The following is a 12204-nucleotide window of genomic DNA, read 5'->3' as shown; positions in this document are numbered from 1 at the left end:
CAGGTAGGTACTGTGCATAATCGCAAATAATTTGTGTCGGAAACAAAGAAAGTGAATTCTTAAACAGTATTGGACAGGTACCGAAGGAAGGAAGGCAGAAAAGTTGTTTTAAGCAAAATAAAAAAGGATGCAAAATTAAAAAGTGGGTCTCGGAGAGGAAAGGAAGGGAGGACTAAGGGAGAATGAAGACTGGTAGGTACAAGGGAAAGATGGAAATAAAAAACAAAAACAGGTCTGAGGCAGGTTTAAATGACAGAAGGATGCAGGAATAAAAACAGGTGTGAGGGAAGGAAGAAAGACAGGAAATTAGGTTTCAGTGACATAAGGATGTAGTAATCAAAAATAAATTTGAGGCAAGGAAGGAGCTCAATATGGGAAAGATGCCAAGAAAAAAATGACACGGTAAAAAGAACAACTAATATAAAATGTGTTTTAAAAAAGAGAAGAAGAATATATACCCTTTTTTACCCACCCTGTATATATCTGATTGTAGCTTTAAATTAAATAAGCAATAAATTAAAAAAGCAATGTTTATCGTCAAAATGTCCACTGTTATTTCTGGTGCTCTTGCATCGTGGTCCCACCTTAGTAAGTCTGCAAAGATAAAGAACTGTAATCAGTAAGCAAAATGGAGGCATTTAAAATGTCTTTTTTGTCATGGTTATTGCTGAAGCTTGTACATAAGGTGAACTCATTTTATCTATTTACATTTTGTCTTACAAATAGACCAATAACTTGGGCTGGGCCATATGGCCTTAAAATAAAAACTCTTTTCACCAAAATTCGATTGCCAATTTTAATAAGTGTTTTTACCCCATTCCCTTATAGATAACTCAAATGACAATGACATAATTAATAACAACTTAGTTTTTTTCTCGTCTGGGATTTGCTTTATTTCTCCTGCTACCAAACAAGTTATAAAACTACATGTTGATAAATCACTGCTTTTGCAATGTATTAATGGGCACCAAATGTCAAGTCAGTGTGATTGACTGTGCGATTGCATTCCACCAAGCTCCTTTCTTTTCATACAGAAAACAATGTCAAAATGTTTCTGCTCATATTGTCTGTTTCTTAGCTGGAATTAAACCCGTTTGTTGTTTTTAAAAAGTAGTCACTGAAGGGATCGCAAGAGTCGCTATGTAATAGTGACTAAATTGGTAACACTGCTTTTGTCAACTAGCTCCTCTCTATTCGCAGCTATATTGTTAATATAAGCAGTCCACAGGAGCAAGGACTATGAACAATGGAAGGCAAAAAAAATTTGACTAAAAAAGAAATTGTCGTAACAAATTAATTAGAATTAATGGATAAAATAGATTAATTGACCGGCCCAACCATAAAATACAGATTTTGTTTGTAATGTAAACAGACATGTAATGTGAATGCCGTTAATAATATTTGACTGTGAATGGCTATACCTCCATTATCTTGTAGATCCACTCGAGGAATTTGGCCACCTTAGTGTAGACTCCGGGGTGGTTGGGCTCGGCACAGCCATTCCCCCAGCTGACAACCCCCATAAGCCTCCACACGTTGTCATCCTGGCACACCAAAGGCCCACCACTATCCCCCTGTGACAGACAGTGTTGAATGCCCGTCATCCATGACCGACTGATCCAGTCTTCACAGTCTTGCAAACATCAAAACAAGGTACAGCCGGAAATGTGCACCTGACCCGACCTGACACGCGTCCACTTTTCCCTCCGTGTATCCGGCACACAGCATCCGCGGTGTGATCTCGCCGTTGTACATGCAGGAGCTGTTGCACTTGTTGGTGCCTAAGATAGGAATGGCGGCCTCTTTCAGGGTGTCAGATGAGTGAACTGAGAGAGACCCACACATACACCACCACTGCTCTGTATGCACTCCCTCTGCAGCAGATGTTTGTTTTAGAGTGGCGCCTTATTTACCACCATCCGGTTGTGTGTATCCCCAGCCAGAGATCCAGCACTGCGTACCTCCAGGAGGGTCATAGTCATACTGAGGCAGACACACCGGGCGAACTGTATCTAATTTTAGATGGAAAAAAAGATAATAGGAAAGGGTAACTTTATACTCCATATTTGCATTCATCATTGTAACAGAGGATAGTGCCTAAAGTTGCTTAGGCAGTGTCCACACATTACTGATAATTGGACCAAGTTTTAGCATTTGTCAGCAAAGGCAGATTCTCTCATTTCTCTAAAAGTGTAATTATTATTTAATTAATGGACTTACTTACATGAGGGAAGACTTGCTAAGCACTGAGGAGTACCCCCGGACCTTTTTCTGCATCTCTGTTCTTCCCTCTTGCCATCAACCTCCTAAACAGTTGACCTACAATTTCACTGTAACATGCTGCCAATTTTTCACAGCTCTGTTGGGACACTTCTGCATTATTTGTGCACTCGCTGTTTTATCATGCTGGACTATTTGCATACAGTTGTTGATTACTATTGGCCACTTATGTGTTTGAGAACTCTGCACCATTTGCACAATCGTAACTGGACCAGATATTGCGCTATTAGTCACTTTAAATTGGTCTAAATCACTGGAGGACTGCATCATTTGCGCAATGCCATTATAGCTGCATCGCCACACAAGTGGTACACTTCATTGCTCAAAGAGCAACAGTAGCTCCAACTACCAGAGACAAATTCCTTGTGTGTGTGTGTGTGTGTGTGTGTTGGTGAAGAGCTTCCCCACACAGCGAATGTGCACTCACCGTTTTTATCACCAGACTAGAGTGTGAGTGAGGAGATACCCAAGCAATTCGCATATTCATGAGTTATTTGTCCCAATAAGCGAGTGGCCCCACACCCAGCAAAAAAGTCCCAGGGGTGTGTGCCTGCATGCAAGTGAACTGACACGGTTTCGCATGCACATTGACTGACAGAAGTGTCCTGTAATTGCTGTGCTTGCACCGCGGTGGCTGAGAACCTCACCCAATCAATTGAAAGGTGGGATCGGGCCCAGGAGTCCACCGAGAGCAGCCCGGTGGACGAGACGCGTCCCACAACGAGGGCGGTCCACCGGCCCCACAACAACAGGCCACCCGGAGGAGGCCGCAGGGACCCGATGCCACCCCCATCATTGGCCCTACCTCCTGTCTCAGCAATGGGCATGAGTGTGTGTGTGTGATGCATTAAAATCCTGGGGGGGAAACCAGGACGTAGGGGCAAGGCGCCCGGACCGGGAAACAGCACTGACGTACTGAAACCCGGTCCAACACCCACACCCTCCCGACCCCATACCAGTCCGCCAGGAACCCCTGGATATGTATGTGTTCCCAGAAGTGACTAGTGAGAAAAATATTTACAGTGAGTGTGTGCTAGGTGAGTGATTAAGAGGCATGGCTCCTGCAGGTCGGGCACATCAGGCGGGACACCCACAGATAAAGAGGGCCGCCCCACCCGGCCCCGCAGCACCGACCCCGGGACTCCCCCCCTACATTCCAGCCAGCACCCTTGAATGAAACCTAAAAACTAATTAATTTCAGCAAGTCAAGAAATCAGGTGTGTACTACGTCCTGTAATTCTGGATCCTTGTGGTAATTTAACAGAAGCATGTCGCAGAAAATCCACGAGGAACTGCTTTAAATTGTTAAAAAAAAAAAAAGAGCGATACCTGTACGTCTCCTTAAAATAAAAAATGCTGGTTTCCGTACGGACCTGAAAAATTGAGCGGGTCCCGCAATTTCATCATGGCGATGTCGCTGTCGTGGCTCACATGGTTGTAGTTCTTGTTATAGACTATCTTCTCCACGGCGTGCCCCGTGTGCTCCATCATTTTCGCCAAGTTGCGTGTCACCACGCCTGTGTAGACCGCCCAGCTGGACACCTGCGGCAGCCTGTAGCTGACATTTTGAAAACACAAAAGAGGAGTCAAACCGTGGGTGCTGTGTGTGGCGCAGCTGTTTCACAGTTGTTGTAACCTCTGAATTATCAGTGCCGCAAAGGTCAGCCCGTTCTTACTTGTGCACACAGTGAGCAGCTGTGACGATCCATTGACTGGTGATGATGGAGCCTCCGCAGGTGTGGCGTTTGCTGTAGTAGAGGCTGACTTGCCAGGGCCACCTTCCCAGTGTGGCCTCCACTCCTCCGATTATCCTGGGCAGCTTTGCTCGTGTGCCACACTCTGTGTAGAAAGAGGAAGAAATGGAATACGAAGGAAGTTTAGAAAACAATTCAACATGAATCTTATCAGTCATACTGTGATGGCCTCACCAAAACATTGCAAGGCGATAACCTTGTCAGTGATGCAGCTCCGCCTAAATGAAAACAAACTGGTAATGTTTGAAATACAACCAACAACCCTTTGGGCTAAGATGTCCGGTGACGTTACCTGAACTGCCACATGTTTTCCAGAGTTCCCCGTTCTTCTGAGGTAATCTGTAGAAAGCCTTCCGTGTAGTTGGGCCCAATATCTGTCAGATTCACGCCTTTGTGCTTGGTCAGTCTGCAATTACAACATATTATGCAAATACATAATAAGATGATTCAGTTACAGCAGACTATTGGAGTGAATGTGAGTGTGAATGCTATTCTGTCTATACAGTATGTGCCCTGAGATTGGCTGGGTGCTCCTGGGTGTACCACATCTCTCACGCCAAAGTCAGCCAAGATGGGCTCCAGTTCACCTGCCAGCGGATGGTTAGATGATTAAGACTCAGAAACGAGGTTGGAATTGTGTAGTTTCTTATAGAATTTAATGGGACTTTGTACAAATAGTATTTTTGGGTTATCAACTATGGCAGGAATTTTTGTGGCATGTTGGCCAACACTTTCTGGAAAAGTATGTCTCTAAAGTTGCACAAAACTTTAGACTATGACGTTTGCACTGCCTTTGGCTTTTAAAAAATGTTATGCATGAGACAACATTAATCACATCTGCCCTTTGCTTGTTTTACACTTGTATGACAGTTAATATTACTTTTTAAAATGTTTGTCATGGTGACAGTTTGACCCTGAAATGAATTACAGTAACCCCCCCCCCTCTATTTTGTGGTTTTATTATTATTGTGTATTATTTTTTAAAACTAGTTAAGGCAATTGATAATACAGGTAGTCTCTCCGTGATGCAAACACCATATTTTTTGTCCTGTATGTGTTACTAATTTTGATATATTCACCATTTCTTTATCCATTTCACTTGCACTCTCTCGCTCAATATATTGTGTGCTTAAATGTGTGTGTATTGTTTTAGAAGTGTGTTTGAAGACCCTAAAACAATTTCAAAGAAAAAAAAAAGGAAATTCAAAACAATTTAAAACATTCCCCCCACCCCCCATATTTCTATAGGTATTTTCTTTATCATGGATTTTCACTTATTGCGGGGGGTTGGAGGTTTAGCAGTGTTTTGGATTGTGCCTAACCTCAGAAGTTCCATGGCAGGACAAAACCTTCAAGGTTTGTGGATGCAGGCGTAGTGAAACTCAGTGCTGCTCGACAAATGATCCAGTTCAAATGTGGTATAGTGCTTCACCTTTTTGTATGATCTTTCACTCACTGCATTGAATTGTAAGATTGTAATGAAGTCTTCAGGCATTTTCAGGTTTGAATGGTAAATTAGTGAGTCTGTGCATGACTGAGTGCAGTAGTGAGAGCACAGTGTCTGGAGCCAGAGGAACCTCAGATAACCCAGCTGCCTGCAGACCAGTGTTCCCAGCGACGAGTTCCACCGCTCATAGCACACTGGCAGCCAGGTGGGCACCTTTCCCAGCTGGATCTCCAGCAGAGAGTTCTCAGGGCTGATCCTGTAAAACACTGAACCTGATTGATTGAAAATCCCTCCCGAGGCAGGCGACACGCCAACATTTAATTAACAGTCTGCCAGTGAGAACTGATTGTGGAAAACAAAATAACTCCCCTGCCTCGGGGGGGGGGGGGGGAATATATATATATATATATATATATCTATGCTAATGTAGTCAAATAAGCACAAATAATTACACTGTCTTTTCATGCCAGTCAGTGGGCAAGTCTCCAGAGTAAAAACAGCAACAAAAAAATCTGCTTTTGAATGGTAATTTTCTGCTCAAATTCCCTTCAGAGCTGAACTGTGACCTCAACTACGAAGAATAACAATAAGCAACTTCACTATCCCCTTCTTCTTTCATTAACAATTGAGTAGAATCTTCCCTCCAATTAGCAGCGAAGAAAGGGAACTGACACAGACCTTTCCTGGGGTCGGCAATAGAAACCTCGTCTGTCACGTTGCAGAAAGCCGTCTCCTTTGTGTCCCCCAGCCCCACTGCACTGTGAGGGGATGATGGCCTCAGGAGAAATTTGACTGAGTGGTAAAACATGATGTAGTTAATTAATAAGACTGTCTAAGTGTTATCATTGAGTTTTATTTAAAGACACGCTCCCCACTAAAAGCACTCATTTCGCATGCAAGGTTTTAGATTTGTTATGGTAATTAAAATATTGATAGAGCATCACTGAACATCAACTTTTACATCGCCTGCAAGATTGCATAAACTGATCATCTGCAATTTCTAACGCATATGCCTTTTCCACAGAATCCAGTTAAGCGGGATATTGCTGTTTCTGTGCTGTCACACAGCAATACTGCATCCCGCAATCAGATAATAAGATACATGGCAACATAAGCAGCAGCGTTTGTTGTGACGTATGAAGTGCTCGTTTTGGCATTATGTATACACACAAGTGGCATCCCTCCTCTGTAAGAGCTCTGATACGACAGAAAAGTAGCTGGATCGATTTCGATTCACCCTCATTTGGGGCCGTTTATACAGAACAGCAACAATAAAAAAACTGTGGGAAAATGCTGGCTGTCAATATTGCAATTAAAACGGATTGTCACATTTATTTAGCAATATTATCACTTTGTCAGCAATAACTACCACTGATTGGCCCATTGTGTACTATTATGCTGCGATCAATAATCACGCATCATAAGAGACATATTATGTGTGTCTATCAATTGAAGGTTGGTTTTGTATCATCCTCACAAAGCTGGGCCAGGTGGGCTGCACTGGGCAGAGCTAAATTTGGACATGACTAAAATAACTCGGGGCTTATTTATCATACACACAACACTCACCTAGCAACCAGACGCCGACAGCCAAGCCTCCCAAGAGTCCAAGTGCACACACGGCTGCCACCAGCCTCACCAGCCTGTGAGCTAGAGCGACAAATTGATACATTTTGGCTGCGTTCGATACGCATGCTCACTAGACACAAATTACACGTGCTCTCTCCGCTTGCATGCCAACACCATCTGGCATTTCATAAACCTTTGTGCTGCTTCACTCTTGGTAACCAAGTTCCCCTACTTAACATTATAAGCAATTTAGAAAAAAAACTAAATCTAACAAAGTAATTAAGCAGTGCTAATTTTTGCATTTCACTCCTATTAGTAAACTTTTTATTTTTTGTTGAGCTACATCTGTCCAGTCTCATGAGATGCAATAAAAGCTTTACGAACTTTTAAATGTCAATAATGCCCAGTTTTGAATGATATTCAAAGAGTTCTTAATTTAGCAATGTTTGAAGTGCTACACAGCACCTTAGAACTTAGCTTTTCTACACCACTAAAACCACAATAAAGAACAGCTCTCTGACAGCCCAGTCAAAGCAAAGGCAGAATTTTGGGTACAAGGATCGCGTAAACAACTCCGACAGAATTGAGTTCCTCAATCTTTCCTTCATGAAAATGTTGAACTACAGTACAGTGTCATTACAGTTTGAAAGAGCGGGTTTGATTAAGTCCAAGCTGCTCAAGATTATTAGATGGCGATTAGGCGTTATAACTGGCACTTACCATGCGTTGTGTTCTGAAACCCTTTCAAGCTGCTCTGCACTCCCTCGCTTTGTTCGACTACTGCTGCCTTATCGGAAGGAAAGGGATGGCTGACGGCTGCCGGGTTCTCAATGACTGATAATGCGTCTCCATCAGGACTCTATTAGGATAACATTAGGTACATCACAGACCATCTGCGCCTCAGCTTACTATCAGTGGTATCTGTTCATAATGATCTGAGTAGAATTCAGGTCGTGGTGTTTTCAACAAAGGGCTGCTACTCCATTGTGAGCAGCATGTTTATAGGGTGGCAATACATGTTATAATAAAGCTACCTACATCGAAGGCACTTGCATTTCATCTAAATGACTGTGACCACTGTCTGCTCTCTTGTGAAATAGCACTTTAGTGACCCTAAACATGTTCTCGGTCACAGGAATGTACAGTTCAGCTTTAGGGAATTATGCATGCAATTCCATCGTCAAACATGCGAGATGTGACAACGTGATGTGATAAGAGTATAAATCCACACATGCACATCAGAGCAAAAGTGCCAATGAGTGTCTTTTCTTACCATTTTGTTTGCGAGCTCATCTGAAGGCCCGTGGCTGAGCTACAGGAGACTGTCAGGCGGGTGCCCGGTGCTGGACCATTAAACAGAATGCAACTGTGGATTTTCCCTTCACAAAGAGACAATGAGGTCAGCAGAGGTGCTGTGAATGAGGCTGTTGTTTGTCCATCGGAGGGGAGGTTCACAAGGCCTTTACGACAAAACCTAGTCTTTGTCAGGTGCGGCACAGGTTGGCCACCTGCAAAGATGACACTGGCCTGCTGGATAACATGTTTTACCTCTGCCATTATTCACCCCAGACTTGGAATAATCTGACAGTGTGTAGGTACGGTAAAGGTCATTATTGAAGATTGTTGAAAAGTCTCTTTCCACGTCTGCGTTCCATCATTTGGAAGCAGAAGCCATTGTCTCTCAGCACTCGAGAACAAAATGAAGTGTCCTCCCATCAACCTGCTGACAGATGAGACTTTCTCTTTGCTTTCGTTTTCCCTTTTCAAAAAGCGTCCAAATTAGGTCTGTTTCGTAAAATCAGAGTGTTTCAAAAGAGGATCGTTGAGGATAATTAGCATATGAGATGCAGAACACTTTGGCACTTGGGAAAGATGCGGGAGATCAAAGCTTGTCTTCTTTTTTCTGAAGAGACACTGCAGGTTCAGTGGAAAGAAATTAACGAGTGATTCATTTGAGTGTTATTAGTTGGCTGTGTCTGTGGTTAGCCAGGACCTTTAGGTGAGCAGTGTCATTGCCAGAAGGAACATTCCATCAATATTTACACGGTGGCTGGGGTGTTAATTGCATGTAGACAAACAGAATGAGCCAATATAGGAACAGATCATGACTGTGAGGCTCCCGTCTCGATCGGTGGGTTGATTGCGAGAAAAGAATCAGAGGTAGGCTGAGTAAACAATGCTAGTCGTGGCAGTGATTAGAGGAGTATAGCCATTATAACCAAGGGATGATTCACAGCAACGTGAGTCAAGTTTTGTCAAATCAGATGGTCCTCTCCTAAATACAGAAAGAGTGTTGGACGCGCAGACTGAATCACTAAGATGATTTCACAACGAGAGGCTGATAGGTGAAGGCTGTGCCTCCCATTCAGCCTTTAAAGATTGTGAGAATCACAAGTAGGCCTAAATTCTGAGAACAAAGTGTTCTCGTGGGCTGATAAGGCCTGGTAAGGTCTTTCACATACTATGGCACTTCAACATTGTAGAGCGTTGCCTTGGGGAAAGATTTAAAATTCTCCTAGATTTTACAGAAAAGGGGACTGAAACCTGCATATAAATGTTTGTGTGATCATGTCTTCTATGAATTAATCATGACCATTTCACTCTCCATCGGCCGAGTCGCAAAATATGAAAATCTGTGCTGTGCTTACAATTCACCCACCTCAACCATCAGTGCTGATACCGAACGGGGGATTAGCCAATCAACTGAATTCTTCTTATAGTCCCTCCAGTCCTGTGAGTTTTAAGTGCCTAACTTTGTCTTCAGGTTTTGTAGTTTGGATTAAATGCGTATTATTAATGCTACCTACTGTACTCTTCCTGGTTTGGACATCAAACTATACAACTGCAGATTGCCTTCTATTATGAAATATGTTCCACAGGCATACTGTGTAGGACCACAGAGCATTTTTTGAAGTGGGCATAACACTATCGGGGCTAGGAAGTGACCAGAGATTTGGCCTTGTGATCTTCCCATCATGGAATTCAGTTTCACAAGTAAATTCTTCCGATGGTGACAAGAAGGATGGCAACCAGCATATACCATATAGGGTCTCACTGTGGGCTGCATCCATCCATTTATTTATTTGTGTACCCCACTCCCAAGCTTCTATAGAGAGGTGGCTGGCTGTGTCCCAGTTTGGAGCCACATCTATCTCCGCTCAGACAGAAGTATTTCCCCTGCTCAGCATGCAAAGATCTGCTGCGCAGTCATTTCAAACCATTACAGTAAGTGCCTTTTTCGGCATCCAAACATTTGAACATCAGTCGTAGTCTCTGGATCCCTGTTCGCAAACCCCCCACGCCGGGTTCTGACACAACAGGAAATAGGAAAGCTGCTTTAAAGTCTGCTTAGATGACATACGCTTGTTCCAAGTCCACCGAGAATCCGCGGAGTGTTCAGTATGTTGTATTTCATGATGCCGTTGACCATGACCCGTTAGTATAGGTAACGGTTTGATTTTGGCCTGATCACAGATACGTGAAAAAAATGTGCATGAGCCCTTGCTGGTTGTGGAGTTTTTGTTTTTTGCTTTTTTCATTGGTGGTATCAGATAGATTTGAATAAACTACCACGCTGGGGATGGCACATGATCAGAAGAAGCCATTATATTTTCCAGGTTTTGAAATGCGTCAATTTCTATTAATACTGTATGGATTTATTTTTTTAGTTTCATGAGCATACCAGATATGAGATGCAGAGGTACTTCTAAAAAGAGCATGAAGATCATTTGGTGGATCAAAGTAATGAAAGGCAAATGGCCTTCAAGCTGCAGATCTCCAGAGTCCTTTTAGATTTCCGATATATTAAGCGACCAGGGTTTTCCTTGATGAATGTCTTCCGGTAGGTAGATACTTTATTGATTCTGAAGGAAATTCTTGAACGCTCATCTCTCCAGTGGCATTTCAGCAACAATTTCAAGCTTATCAATTACTGCATTAGTCTTAGCACTTAGATTTGCAGTATGTATGACAGAAGTGGGAATTTGACTACATTTCCTTGATCGACTATGGGGAAAACAATTAATCGATAGTCATTTAGACTATAGAGTGATATTTTTAACTGGATGTGAGAAGCTCTCCGGATGTGCTGAACTCCTGTTTTAATGTGTAAATGTCGTATTGGGCAGAATAAAGGTTCATGTATGAGTTGTAACTTAGTGGAGCTCAACTTCCCATAGCCGACATCATGCTGTGCTTCTTTAGACAGCAAACAAATAGAGGTGGAATCAACAGCGCCGAACACTGTGCTTCATTTTCAAGAGAATTAATCAGCAAGCAATTCCTACAAATCAGCAGCACTCTTAACAATTATTGGATTGTTCTTCCCATCCTCGTCATCAAAACCTGAAGAACAAGTTTTTACTTCAATTGCCAATTGATTACTTTGACATATGAACAAGCAATAACAGCAGCCTTTACAGAAACACCACCTGTCAGTCTAGACCAATTGATAGCAAAAGTCACACCTTATAAAACCTCAAATCTCGAATTTAGGTGTTAACATTTTCAGTGCGCCATCCTGTCTTCTGAATAACATTTATTACCGGTACATGGCGATGCAGCCTTGGCTTGCATCAATCAGTTATTGATGTAATTTGTTGATGGTTTGCAGATGAAAGGCTACCGGCACCCCCTTTGAGTATGATAGTCAAAATGTTCAGATCGATAACTGCCGGATGTGTTTAAGAGGGTGTCAAAAGATGCCCTGGAGATGTGTGTAGATGTATAGCTGTCGTGAAACAGGCGTATTTTGATCCGGACTGTGAATGTTTTCTATTATGTGAGTGTACATTTAATGGATATATTGCTAAAATTGATAGCTTTGACAAAGTGCAGCTAAGGTTGTTCTTTCTGTAATCATGATGCTGTGTACCTGCATGCAGATACAGCAGAGGCAATAGGGAGGGGGGGGGCTGGGCAGTATTTTCCCTACTCCTGTGGTTACACTGCCACCCTGTGGTACATTTAAATACATTCTCTTTAGTATGAGTGACCTTGCAATTAAGATGAACTGACTGAAATAGTGAATGTTTTGTGATAATTATTTTGAGGCCATACATGGCTGTCTGATGAGAGAACATCACACTGTATGTTTTATCAGCTCTTATCTCAGTGGGGACATTTGTGTCCTGCGCATATTAGGATGACAGGACA

At 42.6% G+C, this 12204-nt stretch overlaps 1 protein-coding gene across 1 annotated transcript; it reads right to left on the bottom strand.

Annotated features, from left to right (window-relative positions):
- Positions 1 to 7: 7 nt before the first annotated feature.
- tmprss5 (transmembrane serine protease 5) lies at positions 8 to 8607 on the bottom strand. Its single transcript, XM_061682189.1, has 13 exons — positions 8599 to 8607; positions 7771 to 7909; positions 7051 to 7131; positions 6160 to 6273; positions 5612 to 5747; positions 4327 to 4440; positions 4209 to 4252; positions 3957 to 4119; positions 3654 to 3838; positions 1914 to 2012; positions 1684 to 1826; positions 1422 to 1574; positions 8 to 594 (listed from the first exon to the last, which is right to left on the bottom strand). The coding sequence occupies exons 1-13, from the start codon at positions 8605 to 8607 to the stop codon at positions 586 to 588; spliced, it is 1389 nt and encodes a 462-aa protein (XP_061538173.1). The 3' UTR covers positions 8 to 585.
- Between the last annotated feature and the right edge of the window lie 3597 nt (positions 8608 to 12204).

This window comes from Phycodurus eques, chromosome 7 (assembly GCF_024500275.1).
Source record: "Phycodurus eques isolate BA_2022a chromosome 7, UOR_Pequ_1.1, whole genome shotgun sequence".
NCBI lineage: Eukaryota > Metazoa > Chordata > Actinopteri > Syngnathiformes > Syngnathidae > Phycodurus > Phycodurus eques.
The sequence above is the reverse complement of the archived record's forward strand: the minus strand, read 5'-3'. Positions and strand labels throughout refer to the sequence as shown.